This window comes from Pseudopodoces humilis, chromosome 23, assembly GCF_049639895.1.
Source record: "Pseudopodoces humilis isolate 2021_Gansu_Grassland_sample_001 chromosome 23, ASM4963989v1, whole genome shotgun sequence".
Classification (NCBI taxonomy): domain Eukaryota; kingdom Metazoa; phylum Chordata; class Aves; order Passeriformes; family Paridae; genus Pseudopodoces; species Pseudopodoces humilis.
In genome coordinates, this window is record NC_142222.1 from 9,168,706 (window position 1) to 9,183,553 (window position 14,848).

The 14,848-nt window shown below is 52.3% G+C and overlaps 1 protein-coding gene across 2 annotated transcripts in view; it reads left to right on the plus strand.

The window, feature by feature from the left end:
• GALNT17 (polypeptide N-acetylgalactosaminyltransferase 17) overlaps nucleotides 1–14,848 on the plus strand; it is a 99,193-nt gene that overhangs the window by 30,232 nt on the left and 54,113 nt on the right. For both annotated transcript variants that reach the window (XM_088066272.1, XM_005525885.3), the window contains exon 3: nucleotides 13,549–13,715. In XM_088066272.1, coding sequence (XP_087922398.1) covers nucleotides 13,549–13,715 — 167 coding nt within the window. The remainder of the gene's footprint in view (nucleotides 1–13,548; nucleotides 13,716–14,848) is intronic.

The following is a 14,848-nucleotide window of genomic DNA, read 5'->3' on the forward strand; positions in this document are numbered from 1 at the left end:
TGTTTACCTGCCAAGCAGCACAGGAGAACAGGCTTTAGAGGAGGTGACACATCATTTTGTTGAGAGGATGAGGAAAGACACGCTGCCAGTTTATCTTTGTGAAGGTTAATTTTAGACATGGCTGCCAGAGTGTTCCTCAAAATAGGAAAGTGTCAGTTTGTCCAGGCCTGGAGTGAAATCCCTGATAAAAGAAATGAGCTGAGGAAGGTTTAGATTGTGAAAGATCCATGTCCAATGCCTGTGACATTGGGGCAGTGACAAAGCTGCTGCCTGGCATCTGTAAAGCATTGAAAACCATCAGCCAGGGGTGCAGCTCTGTGTCCCAGATTGTCCAGGCAGCTCCTGTCCCCCCTGTCCCAGGGACATCTCCTGTCCCCCCTGTCCCAGGGACATCTCCTGTTCCCCTGTCCCAGGGACATCTCCTGTTCCCCTGTCCCAGGGACAGCTCCAGCTCCTGTCCCCTCTGTCCCAGGGACATCTCCTGTTCCTCTGTCCCAGGGACAGCTCCAGCTCCTGTTCCCCTGTCCCAGGGACATCTCCTGTCCCCCCTGTCCCAGGGACATCTCCTGTCCCCCCTGTCCCAGGGACATCTCCTGTCCCCCCTGTCCCAGGGACATCTCCTGTCCCCTCTGTCCCAGGGACATCTCCTGTCCCCTCTGTCCCAGGGACATCTCCTGTCCCCTCTGTCCCAGGGACATCTCCTGTCCCCTCTGTCCCAGGGACATCTCCTGTCCCCTCTGTCCCAGGGACATCTCCTGTTCCCCTGTCCCAGGGACATCTCCTGTCCCCCCTGTCCCAGGGACATCTCCTGTCCCCCCTGTCCCAGGGACAGCTCCAGCTCCTGTCCCCTGTCCCAGGGACATCTCCTGTCCCCCCTGTCCCAGGGACATCTCCTGTCCCCCCTGTCCCAGGGACATCTCCTGTCCCCCCTGTCCCAGGGACATCTCCTGTCCCCCCTGTCCCAGGGACAGCTCCAGCTCCTGTCCCCTGTCCCAGGGACATCTCCTGTTCCCCCTGTCCCAGGGACATCTCCTGTCCCCCCTGTCCCAGGGACAGCTCCAGCTCCTGTCCCCTGTCCCAGGGACATCTCCTGTCCCCCCTGTCCCAGGGACAGCTCCAGCTCCTGTTCCTTCACCTCTCCGGGTGCTGCCCCAGTTCCGAGCAGCCCCTCGGAGCCCCCAGGGCTGCCCACCGCTGCCAGCAGAAATCCCTGGCTGAGTTTCCAGAGCAGTGAAGGCCCTGCCTGCGTGTTGCTGTTGCAGGTTCAGCCAGGCTGAGTTGCAGGTACAGATGCAGAGACACCTCTGTCTCTGTGATATGCGAATCCCAGCACAAAGCCGGATCCTTGGAGCGAGACCTTCCCCAGCACCTACCTGGGGCTGAGCTGCTGATTTCCATTTCTCATCCACAGCTCTGACTTCCAGCAGAGCCAGCATTACTTGGCGAGAATTAATTTGAGAAATAATGTTTCTTTGCAGATTTTGGGGGAAGAAAAGGATTAATTCTGACATTCTCAGGCTTGCGTTGTATTTTTCCTCAGTTCCACTCTCCATCATTCCATGGGAGACTGGGGGAGAGGACAGGGCACTGCAGTACATTAAAAATGCTTCAGTTTGGAGCTGGGCTGAGGCTTGGGAGAGGATCTGTGGGTACTGAGTGCAGCTGAACAACTTAGTGTGCAATTTTATCTATATAAGAACTTCAGGAGTGTGTTTGGTTTATTGGTTTTCTTTCTGTTTTGGGGATCAATTGTCTTGATATTGTAGGAGAGCAGTTGGTCTGGTGTGTAATAGGCTGCAGTTTGCTGGAGAATTTGGAAAGTTTCACCTCTTCCTACCTTTGGCTTCAAGGTTCCCTTGCTATTTACTGCATAAAGTTTTATGGCTGATTTTATGGAGGGTTGAACACAAACCATTTAAGTCAAGTATCCTGGTCTCTGATTAAAATAGATTCAAGTCAAGGGAAATTAGCCTAAATGGCTTTGAAATTGCAGCATTAGGAGGGGAAAAACTGTTGAAAACCCTCCAGCTGATAAGCATTACAAAGCATGTCGTAGTTTTAAATGTAATAGTGGAGCCTGTGTGCTTCAGCTAAAGGCTGCAGAGCGTCTGGAATGCCAATGGGCTGGGACTGGTCCTGGCACGGGCTGGCACTCCACAGCCCTGCCATTTTTTCCCTGTTTTTCAGGAAAAACTTTCCCTGTTTAGTGTGGTCGAGTATCACTGTCCTGAGTGCTGAGCCGTGCTGCACCTGAGCTCTGAGCCCTTCTCCTGCTCCTCTTTTGTACCTGTGGCCAAAGGCAGCTGGAGCAAGGAGGGTTCAGGGGAAGCTTGGCACGTTTTGTGTATATTTTTGAGTCTCCAGGCTCCCTGCACCTCGTGGTCAGCATCACTGAGGGTTCAGGGACTCAGACAGCCCTGCTCTGAGTGATTTCAGGTGCTGTTGGTGAGGAGGAGCCAGCCCAGCTCACAGCTCAGGGCCTCTCAGTCCTCCAGAGGCAGAGAAAGGAGGGAGTTTCCCTGGGAAAATGGTCCCAGAGGTGTGAGGATGATGCTCGGGAGGCGAGGTCTTTCTCTGCACATGGAGCTGTGGCAGAATACCTTGCTTGCCCTGATTTGGGGAATTGTGGTGTCACTTTCTGGTAGTTTGGATTATCATCTTTGCTTTTGTTGAACAATTTCCTTCCCCTTTTCTTTTCTCCTCTCCCCATCACTTATCCCTTCCCTTTCCCCCTTCCCCTTCCTCCTTCCTCCCCTTTCTCCTTCCCCTTCTCTTCCCTTCTCCCTTTCTCTTTCCCCTCCCCACTTTTTTTTTTCCCTTTCCTTTTTTTTTTCCTCCTCTTCCCTCATCCTCTTTCCCCTTCCCCTTTCCTGTTCCCTTTCCCCTTTTCCTTTCCTGTTCCATTTCCCCTCTCTTTTCCCTTTCCCCTTCCCCTTTCCTGTTCCATTTCCCCTCTCTTTTCCCTTTCCCCTTTTCCTTTCCTGTTCCATTTCCCCTCTCTTTTCCCTTTCCCCTTTTCCTTTCCTGTTCCCTTTCCCCTCTCTTTTCCCTTTCCCCTTTTCCTTTCCTGTTCCATTTCCCCTCTCTTTTCCCTTTCCCCATTCTTGCTGGGGCTGCTCAGCTGTGCTGGGAGCTGGAATCTCTCCCCAGTGCAGGGAGAGGGGTTTGCCCTGGGCTGGTTCCCAGTGGTTCCCAGTGGGATGAGCCGTGTGGAGCTGATTCCAGAGCTGTGCCTGGCACACCTGGACCTTACAGTGCTCCTGATCCTGACCTCAGTGAGCAGGAAAGCTTCTGCTGGGTGTGCACCAGATTTCCCAGTGAGCTGAGTCACAGATTCCAGTTGGGATGGCTGGGAAAGCTCTTCCTTGGGCTGAATAAGGCAGGACTGGTGCTTTGGGGGGAGTTATTCCAGAACTTGCTGCCAAGCAGTGCCATAATGAGAAGGGCACTGGGAACATGTTTCTGTCATGCTTGATTGGGTTTTTTGGCTTTAGATTAGATTCCTGCATGTTGTGGAAAACAATCTCTGCTTCCAGATTGGAAGTACCCAAGGTGCTGCCTGCAGGACTTGTACACAAATCTCCACAAAAATTAGCTGGAGAGATTTTATTCAATTTTCTGCCAAAGGCTCTGAAGGACAAGGCTGCTGAGTGAGTTTTATTGTTTATCCATTCTCAGCACTCACAGCCTGCCTGGGGAGGATGGGGGGTTTGGGAGATGTGTTGATTTCTATATTGAAAGTGAAGCATATTTACCTGGGATCCCTGCAAACATTCCGTGCTTGGATACAACATTTCATGCACCTGTTTTATCCTGTGATACAGGATTTAATGGGAACCTCTCCTATGTAGAGCCAGGAAATAAAATTGCTTTGTTAGATCAGCCTGCCTGTCCATCTTATCCAGCATCTAATCTCTGATAGTGGAATTACCAGATGCTTCAGGTTGAAGAAATCATATTAAGGGAAACTATGAAATAATCTGCCCATCTGGTACATTCTGCCTCCCCCCCATTCTCTCCTTTCAATCCTATCCAATATAAATGTGGAGTTCTCATTATCTCTTTAAAAGTCTGTTGCTCTCTGGAATCCTGCTAAGCTCTGATTCAGTGGTATTTCATGGCATTATAGGATTAAGGGGTAGATTTAAGAGCAATAATACCCAGAGTTGTTAGGACTGTTGGATCACTGGGTGCAGATGACACATTCCTGCTGCTGCAGATCTCAGGAGGGCAGCCTCGAGGTGTTAAAGGGAAGAGCAAGGATGGTGTAAGAGATAAGCAACTCCCAGTTTGATTTTTCACATGTTTTGAGGGTGACACAGCCCCTTCTCCTGCCTGCCTTGGGGTCCTGTGCACGGGCCAGGAAATGCATGGAAAGGGACTTTGGACAGGGGGATTTAGTGATGGGATGAAGGGGAATGGATTAAAAACACCGGAGGGCAGGGCTAGGTGGGATATTGGGAAGGAGCTGGTGCCTGTGAGGATGAGGAGATGCAGGAGCAGGGTACCCAGGGAGGCTGGCCCTGGATCCCTGGCAGTGCCCCAGGCTGGGCTGGATGGGTTTGGAGCTCCTGGGACAGGGGAAGGTGTCCCTGCCATGGCAGGGGTGGCACTGGGTGGGCTTTAAGGTCCCATCCAGCCCAAACCATTCTGGGATCCTCTGATGGAAAAGTTTTGGAGGTGTTGGGAGCCCGATTTGCTGCTGTGTTCTCGCAGCACCCGGTCTGTGTTTGCCCTGGGACCCTGGGTGGGTGCCCTGGGCAGAGCCTCCCCATCACCTGCAGCTGAAGAGGGAACAGTTGCACATCCCTGGCGTGGTGTAGCTGTTCCCTGGTGTGTCTGGGGCTGAGTCAGAGCGGCACACTGCGGTGTGGAGTGCCTGAATCACCCCATTATTTCCGGAGCTGCTGCCATGGGAGCCTGGCAGCAATTGGGCTTCTCAAACCATCTGGCTTTGGCTGCTTTGTTACCAGGGACCTCGTGCAGCAGCAAGCTGAGAGCCTTCCTTTGGGATAGAGTGCAGAAGATGGAGAGTTTTGGCTTCTGAGCAGACTTTGAGTTGTTGTTTGACAAATTAACTTAAAGGAACTCAATCAAGTTGTGATTAATTTTCATTTCAGGTGGTTTGTGTGTGGGCTCTCAGTGTGTACCTGCTGCTGCAGGAGCTCGGGGTGGGCTGGAGGGAGGCCCTGTTCCTCTTGGGGTCTCTCCCCATCCCTGGAGAGCCCCCTGCCCTCTGCCACGGGGCTGCCTTGGGGCCTCAGCCTCCCCCAGACTTATGGGGTGTTGTAGGGCCCAAGAATTCCATTCTGGCTTTTTAACCCAAACATATTCACATATGTTTCATACAGAGATCCCAGAATCATAGAACTGATATTTGGAAAGTGATGAATGTGAGTGACTGAGACGTGTCAGGACTGCCCAGGAGGATGCACCTGGAGGCTGTAGTTGTGTCTCCTGCCCCTGAGACCACTCCTGCCTTCCCTTCCCTTGTGCTGGATCCCAAATGTTCCTGCCGAGCCCTTTGTGCCAGGGGCTCAGCCTGTGCTTTCCCTCTGATGGGAAACTTTCACGGGCCATTGTACTTATTTTCCTGTGAAAACACAGAAATCTCTTCCCCTTTGGGAGCAGCTGAGCTCCCTGGCTGTGCAGTGTCTCTGTCTCAGATGTCCCTGGTACCCAGGCACTGACATCAGGAGTTTTCTCACCACCTGCCACAGCCTGGGCAGGAAATGCCCAGCTCACTGCTCCATGCATCTCATCTCATTTCCTCCCCAAATCTGGGGCTGCACCACCTCCTTTAATGAAACAAAACGCCTTTTTCCTTTCCCTGTGCCCACAGGAGCGTGCTGCCTGTGCTGGAGGTGTCTGAGCCCTGCAGATATTTCAGAGGAGGCTGCTCAGGGATCTGGGACATTCCAGTTTGTGCTGCTGTGCCAGTCACTCATGTCCTGCCCTGGGCTGGTCAGCCAGCCTTGCTGAAGTCAGTCTGAGGAGAAGGACAACGTTTAAGAGGACAAAACAAACTGCTTGAATTATGAGAGTGCTATTTGCTGGGAAATAGAGTTTCATGCCTGTTTATTTCTTGTGATTGCTGCTTATTGCAAACAAAGGAGGTCAGAAGAGCTCCTCCTCTCTTGCATGCACAGTGTGCTACTACAATCCATTATTTTACCTTCTACAAAGAGTGCTTTGGTGGCTTTCAGTCCTACATCCAAACAGCAGCCAGGAAAAGAGAGGTAAGATGTAGGGCTTTTTCTTCATCTAATAACTGAAGGGAAAAAAACAGAGAGGAATCAAGACAGTGAAAGAACCAAAAAAAAAAAAAAATTACTTTTTCAGATGTGAAATTCCCTTTGAATTGCATGTGGGAGTGTATGAAAGGATCCTTAGAGCTCTAGGAAAAAGCCAGGACTGGTTGCACACCTCCTCTCCCAATCCATGGTTGTGGGTTTGATCCAGAATTGTGTGAAGAGCACTCCAGCCCTTGGCTTTTTATAGCTTCAGCCATAAGGAAAAGGAATATTTTCCAGTACTTGGAAAGGTGCCACCTGGAAATTTTCTGGGAGAGCAGGTAGAGAAATGAAGCAGTGAATATCCGTGTCCCAGCTCTGGCAGGCAGGAGCTGTGCCTCAGAGCAGGGCTCACCAAAGCCAGAGCAGATTTGCAGCTCAGGGCTGGATTGTTGGATATTTTGTGTTCTGTCCTGCCCAGTCTGCCCCATCTCTGTGTGGCTCAGTTTTATTCTGCCAGGCTGCACAAAGTCATGGAAACCTCGTGAGCTGGAAGGGACCCAGCTGAGGGGAATCTGAGAGCTACTGGGGTTGGAAAAGCCCTCCAGGATCATGGAACCCACCCTGTCCCCATCCCCACCCTGTCCCCAGCCCAGAGCACTCAGTGCCACCTCCAGGGATGGGATCCCAAACCTCCCTGGGCACTTCCAGTGCCTGAGCTCCCTTTCCATGGGGAAATTCCTGCTCTGTCCATCCTGAGCCTCCCCTGGGCCAGCCTGAGGCCGTTCCCTCTCCTCCTGTCCCTGTTCCCTGGGATAAGATCCCAAATCCCCCCCTGGCTGTCCCCTCCTGCCAGGGATTGTGCAGAGCCAGAATTTCCCCCTGATCCTCCTGTTCCCTGGAGCAGAGGTGAGAGCTGCCCTCGGGAGGGGCTGCAGCCCAGTGAGCTCCTGGTGCTGTCACTGAGCCTGTCCCAGGCTGTCCCTCCCTGCTCTGAAGGTCACAGGGGTAGAAGATCGCTCCAAAGCCAGCTCCAGACAAACTCAGGCTTTTATTTCTCCTGCATCCTCAGGGCCCTGAGCTCTGAGGAGCTGCTGCTGCTGCTCTGGGTGTGCAGGGGCTGCTGGTGCCCTGTGTCCCTCCAGGGATGGGGCTGCAACTTCTGCTGCCTTTGGGATGATTGCAGAGAGGAAAAAGCCTCTTTGCTGCTCCACTGCTCTCCCAGCACTAACACAAAGCAGCAGGCTGTTGAATAAATACCAGTATTGATCTTTATTCCTCAGTGTGCTTGGACATGCTGCTCCTGACTTCCAGCAATGCTTTTGCTTGAAAACTGGGCAAGCAAAGGCTCCAGAGGCACGCTTTTCCAGCTGTGTTCTACATTTGTTGGTTATTATTTCAGCCCACTCCTGGGACCTGTGGGGGCAGCCTGGCTCCTGGGACACACAGGCAGCTGGGGCTGGCTCCAGGGAGCTGGGAAGTGTCCCTAGAACTGGAGCTGTGGAAAATCCAGGGGGTTTGTGCTGTGTTTCTGTCATGGCTTTGGATGGGGACACAGGACAGCTTTTTCTTTCCTTTCCTTTTGAAGCAGAGCTCACTGGAGCACACCCTGGCAGCTCAGGAGTGTGTCAGAAGCCTTTGGTGCCTCAAGTCCCAATTCCTGCTGTACACCCAGCTTGGGGAGAGCAGCTGGAGTTTGTTCAGTGCCTGTTGGAGTCTCTTCTTTCCAGTGGGCTGCTCAGTGTCAGCTGCAAGCACCGTGACCACGGATTTATAGCACAGCACCTCGGGCTTCCTTATGCCTTACATTCCACTAATTGTCAATTTTCCCTTCCTGGCTGCAAAGTTATTACCTGTTCTTGTGAGCTGGGAACATGGTGCTTCAGGGAAGACTTCTGTGGCAGGAGTGTGCTATAAAAGAGTTCCTAATGTAAACAGGAGTAGTAAATGATCACTTTGGCAGAGGATGGGATTAGTGTAATTTAACAACTCGCTTTTGTACTCCTCTGCTGAAAAATACCTGTGTTATCATAAATACTTGTGGCTAAACTGTGCTTATGAGGATAAATGAACCCATTTAAGCTTTGGATACACTTCTCTCCAGTTGGCTTCCAAGGAAATGGGGGCTTGTGTGTTTGTTTGTGCCACCAGCCTGCTCCCCTGGCCTGCCCAGAGCTTTTCTGTTCCAAACCAGCACATGCCCAGCCACACCAGGCACAGGGGGAGTCAAGCTCTGCTGCTTTGACAGCCTTTTGTGCACTTTTCCAGCAGGAAAATCCAAGAGCAAGGAGGTCTCAGTGACTTTTTGTGTGTGTGAGAGAGCTGGGCACGGGCAGAGCTGGGTAAGTGGATGTGACACTGGGAATTGCTCTGGCTTTTATCTCCCTTAGATCTCTCTGAGCCTAATAACTTTATTACAAGAGCCTCTCACCACAGCAAATCCCATTCTCTACATTCTGTTTTTACAGCCTTGCAAATAATTTCTTCTTAGGACTCGCCAAGTAATGTGCCTTTAGAAATGTCTGTATGTCCCTAAATCGCAATGCCTATTTCTGAGACCCTAATTCTAAAATAGAGCTGAACATTTCTGAGGAAGAATTACTTGGAATAAAGTAGGTGCTTTAAAATGGAGTTTCCTGGGGAAATGTGAGGAAGTTTTAGGGCTTTGTGGTCAGGAATAGTTTGAGAGCGTGGATCTGTAAACAGTGAACTGAACCAGACAGCATTAGGTGTATTAAGATGCTTGGGTCACAGAAAAACATCCATCATAGGACAGACACAATAGATTTAATGTTGGCAGTCGGTCCCTTTTGCAAGCAGGCATGTGCACTGAATCAGCAAAACCCAAACCAGAATAAGCAATTAATGAATGGAGCATGATGAGGAAGTGGCAGGGTGAATAGCAGGCTGAGCATTTGCTTTCTTTTAAGCCTGTTCATAATCTCTACAAAGGCCAAATGGAGATCAATTCATTTCCTGGTGAAGCTTTATTTCAGAGGACAGCACAAACGAAGCTTGTTTGGTACCAGGGGGGTTCATTTGTGGAGTTGTTTGTCACCAGAAGGACAAAGCCAGCAGGTTTTTTCCTCTGCCATTGAGATTTTCCAGCAGGAAGCAGTGCAGATGTGTAGGGAAGGGCTGGGAAGCATTCCCTATGGATTAAGGTATCCAGGGAGCTTGAACCTGCCTGTGCTGGCACAGCAGAACCTTGCAGTGGGATTTACAACATTTTATCCTTCAGCCACGGTGCTTTGCAGCCCAGCCATGGGGAAATCATTCGGTGCCATCAGTGCCCCATGGATGCATCAGGATTTCGCTGCCAGGCCTCCAGCTGCCAAGCTCCTGTGGGTTTTCTGTGGGCCAGAGGGAAGCTGAGGAGCTGCAGGCAGCAAAGCCAAGCCTTGGCTGTGTCTGGGTGTGTTTGGCTGTGCAGGAGGGGGGAGCTTTGGTGTTAGGGCTGGTGAAAAGGAGGTAAAAGTGCAATGGCCTTGGTGAGGATGGGAGAGGAGCCCAGAATTCCCCACTTTGCAGGTGTGCATTCAAACCTCTGGTGAGTGCAGGTGACGAGGGTGCCTTGGGGAGGTGTAGAGCTAAGCTCACCAGAAATCACATTTAAGCCTTTAAAGTTCATTGTGTATCTCTGCACATACTTTGATACGAGTTTGCTGTGTTTTATCAAATGTCTTACGGAATTATTTGGGCTGGAGAAGCCCCCATTGAGCCAAGGCCACCACCATGTCCCCAGGTGCCACGTGCATGGCCAGTGCTGCTCCAGACACCCCTGGGCAGGCAGTGTGCACATCTGGGTGCCAGGGTGACAGAGGAGCCGTGTCACTGTGCCAGCCTTCAGGTGCTCCCCCAGCATCTCTGCTGTGGCAGCACCAAACCCTGCTCTGGGGGGGAGCAAGGCTTCTTCTGAAGGACCCCACTTGTGGGGCATCTCCAGCCTGTCACTAAATATTGATTGTGCTTTGGTTTGGGGTTTTATGAGGGGACAGGGAGAAGCTGGAGTATTTTTATTTGTGGGGTTTTTTTTTTTTTTCTTAACCTTGTGGTAATTCAGCTTTGGTTTGATTGGCAGGAAGAGGTGGTTTGTAATCCTTAGCTGCTCCAGGAATGTTTGCTGGGATTGCAGGTGATTTTTCTGCTGAGGGATCATGAGGCAGTAAATGCTGGGATATCCCTTTTCTGTTACTGAGACAGACAATAAACATCCTAATCTCACTGGCTGCTCTGAAGAGTGGATTTACAGCTGTGTGCTGAGCAGAAAACAAACGATCAGAGGATTCAAAGCAGGCTCTGCAGCAGGCAAACACGCCTTGGAGCAGAGCTGGGGCTTTATGCTTTTTGTCTTTTGAATTTGGCTGCCTTGATTAATCCAGCCTGATGTGTGCCAAGCTGTGCAGCAGAAACTCAGCCCTGCTTCCTCCTCCCCCAGCTCCCCTTCTCAGGCTGTTTGTGTCAGGGTTCTTACATAAACCAGGAACGGCAGACATTCAGGTGAAAAGATGTTCTCTGGAAGAACATTTGTGGGTTTCCTTGCAGGAATCTGCAGAATTGGGCTTTATGTAGGATAAAGATCTGGGAGCCAGTAAAGCTGGTGCTGGTGGCAGTGCAGGAGTTGTGTCACCTCTGCACCCATCCAGATCCCTGGAGGAGGGGCTGCTGAGGATGTTGGTGTTGTTTTATGCAGGGTTTGATGTCAGCCATCAGCTCCTCAGTCTGTTCTGAGGTGAGAAAAGATGTCCTGGAATTTCCTGAGTTGGAAAGGAGCCCCAGGGGATCATCCAGTCCAATCCTGGTCCTGCACAGACACCCCTGGTGTCCCACCCTGGGCATCCCTGGAGCACTGTCCAAACTGTCCTGGAGCTCTGAAATCCCTGGGGAGCCTGGGCAGTGCCAGCACCCTCTGGGGAAAGAACCTTTCCTGATCTCCACCTGAACCTGGGCAGGGGGAGCCTGGTGGGAGAGGTGCAGGGAGGATGGCAATGAGCAGGAGATGAACCTCAAAGAGCTGGCTTTGGCTTTGCCTCCAGAGCTCTTGGATCACAGCTGAGCTCTTCATCCCCTGCAGCATTCCTTGGGGGAACGCTGCCCAGAGGTGAGCAATGATTATAAGGAAATGCTCCTGCTCCTGTGACAGCCTTGCCTTCATCAGAGCAGGCATCAACATCCACCAAAAGCTGTTTTTAATGTCTGAGTCAGTTTAGTTTGACTTGGCAGGATTTCAGGGTCACTTGTCGCTTTGCCCCATCGTGACCGTTCTTTCATCCATTTTAAAGGAAGATTTTTCCCTTTGGAAGATCCTTTTTGGTGTTTGGTTCCCTTCTGTCGAGCTCTTGGTTGCTGTAGGGTAGGCAATACTTAAATCAGGAAACTCAAACGTGTTTTCACCCAGCAAACTTGTTTAACTAAAGGAGATTCATAAAGAAAACTGTTTCTGTGGCAATCTTCATCTCCCAAGGCTCATTCTGGAGTCAGAAGAACGCCTGCTGTTGCCTAAGAAACACCCAGGACAATTAAATGCAGAGGCATTGCTGGGAGCTGCTGGGATGTCACTGCCTTTGGTCCTTCTCTGCTCCTCTGGGCAGGGTTTGCTCCGTGGTTCTGGGAACTCTGCTCCTGTTCCTTGTCCAGTCTGTCATGGATGTGGGGTGGGGAGGCTTCTTCTGCCCTTGCCCCACGTGGATTTATTGCAGGGGAAGCTGGAGGGTTGAGTTAAATTGTTGGAAGTGGTTTGAGATCTCCTGTTTGCTTTCCACAGGTGCTCTGTAAAGAGGAGGTGTCTGGTTGAGAGGAAATGTGGCAGGGAAAGAGCATCTGTGTCCCTGTGCTCCCTGCAGGGCTGGGGGACACCTGGATCACCCCTTCCCTCGGAGCTGCCCCAGCCCTGCCCCATGGCTGTGTCCTGGAACATGGACCTGCCCCATGGCTGTGTCCTGGGGCATGGACCTGCCCCATGGCTCTGTCCTGGGACATGGACCTGCCCCATGGCTCTGTCCTGGGACATGGACCTGCCCCATGGCTGTGTCCTGGGGCATGGACCTGCCCCATGGCTGTGTCCTGGGACATGGACCTGCCCCATGGCTGTGTCCTGGGACATGGACCTGCCCCATGGCTGTGTCCTGGGACATGGACCTGCCCCATGGCTGTGTCCTGGGACATGGACCTGCCCCATGGCTGTGTCCTGGAACATGGACCTGCCCCATGGCTGTGTCCTGGGGCATGGACCTGCCCCATGGCTCTGTCCTGGGACATGGACCTGCCCCATGGCTCTGTCCTGGGACATGGACCTGCCCCATGGCTGTGTCCTGGGGCATGGACCTGCCCCATGGCTGTGTCCTGGAACATGGACCTGCCCCATGGCTGTGTCCCTGGGACATGGACCTGCCCCATGGCTGTGTCCCTGGGACATGGACCTGCCCCATAGCTCTGTCCTGGGACATGGACCTGCCCCATGGCTGTGTCCTGGGGCATGGACCTGCCCCATGGCTGTGTCCTGGGACATGGACCTGCCCCATGGCTGTGTCCTGGGACATGGACCTGCCCCATGGCTCTGTCCTGGGACATGGACCTGCCCCATGGCTGTGTCCCTGGGACATGGACCTGCCCCATGGCTGTCCCTGGGACATGGACCTGTCCCAGCCCTGCTCCTGCAGCTCAGGTGTGTCCATGGAACGTGGACCTGCTGCTTGCCAGGGATGGTGCTGGTGGAAACCTGGGAGCTCCTGCTTTTGTCCTGCTCTGGTGTCTGTGTCCCCAAACCCTGCCCAAGCTGAGGAATGATTCCTGGAACCAGGGAGGCGACACAAGGGTTTGGGTTTAACCATCCTGGCTGTGGAGTGCAGACACAAGGTCACAACACGGCTTCAGAGACTGGAATGTACTCAGAGGTATCTGCTGAGAGAGCAAAAACATTTATTGAGACTATTTAACCAAGGCTCATTTTATGTTCATTTATTTCCAAAGCAAATGGGAAGAAAATTCCCAAGTGCTGTTTAAGGACAAGGCTTATTTCTGAGCACCTGGAAATTTTGGGACTGGGGAGCTTCCCTGAGCTGCTAGAGGCATTTGCTGTGTTCTGGAGGCCACTCCTGCTCATCTGCCCCCACAGCCAGGTTCGGTGAGCTCTGGATGTGCTCTCTGAGCTCGGGGATGCTCTGCTGTGCTGTTCCCTCTTCCCAGCAGCAGCGATTCCAGGATGGATTTGCAGTGCACGGCTGGGAGGTGGCAGCCCTGGCCTTGCCCCGTGGATTTTCCATGTGTCCCTCGAGCTCTGCTGACCCCACCTCGCTCTCTGCCCTTCGTGTTGCAGGTGCAAAGAGCTGAAATACGGGAAGGACCTGCCCCAGATCTCCATCATCTTCATCTTTGTGAACGAGGCGCTGTCAGTGATTCTGCGCTCGGTGCACAGCGCCGTCAACCACACGCCCGCGCCCCTGCTGAAGGAGATCATCCTGGTGGACGACAACAGCGACGAGGGTGAGCAGCTCTGCCAGCTCTGCCAGCTCTGCCAGCTGCCCCAGGAGGGGCTGGGATCCTGGGAATCCCCTGGGTTCTTGCAGGGGGTAAGGGGCGTGCTGCTGGCACAGAGTTCTCTGCGGCTTCTCTGGTGAGGAACAGGATCAAGCCACAGCTGAATCTGAGAGTTGCTGTTTGAAAATGTAGCTGAGAGCTGGGAGGTGAAGGAAAGCAGAGAGCCATCTGACCCTTCCCTCCAGCACCATCCAGGAGCTCTGGTTTCAGGGCATCCTCGTTTCTCATAATAACACTCTGGTTGTTGCAGGGCTGCACCTCTAAATGTTTGCAGGACAAGAGCCCAGAGGGATTTCTGCTCTGGCACCTCCCAGGGGTGTTAGCTGAGATGTTTCCTCTGTGTGCGCCTCGGTTTCCCTGTTGTAAAATACCATCCCAGGCTTTATAGATGGCTGGTGCTCTGCAGAGACCCTCGTTCCCTGAGTTCTGGTTTTGGAACAGGAAGGAGGAAGAGGAAGAGGAGGAAATAATCCCAGCCCACCTGTCCAGGTCAGGCCCTGCCACAACCTGGAGGGGATGTTTTGTTTCCCACGTTACACACGAGTGTCCTTTGGTTCAGTCACTGTTGTCATTCCTCCCCCTCTGGCTTTTGATAACACAGAACTGCAGGAAGCATTTTCAGACTCAAATTCTTCCAAGGTTTTTTTCCTCCCAATATCCACTTGGACAATGTAATCAAGGCAGTTAAAATCCTCGTTAAGGACAGCAAATAGTTAAGTGACTTTGTTTACTGCCTCCTTCAGTTGTGCTGCATTTTCATCCTTTTTATTTGAAAATAATTACTCAAGGAGTGCTGTGGATGCTGTGCTTGGAGGGAAGAGCAGGGCAGGGTGCAGGATGTGGAGAGCTCATTTCCAGAGGGAGCTGAGAGGTTCCTCTGTGTGTGAGGAGCTGGTGCACAGCGAGCTGCTCAGGCTGCAGAAGCAGGCACTCAAACACCACAGTAATGAGCACCATGGAAAGCTGATGAGTTCTAATTAGCAGTAAAAGAGTCAGGAGGGAGCTCCTGAGCTGGTGGAGCCACAGCAGCTCCAGGGCAGGAGCTTGGACGGTGTCCACGGTGCAGGGATTTCGGAGCT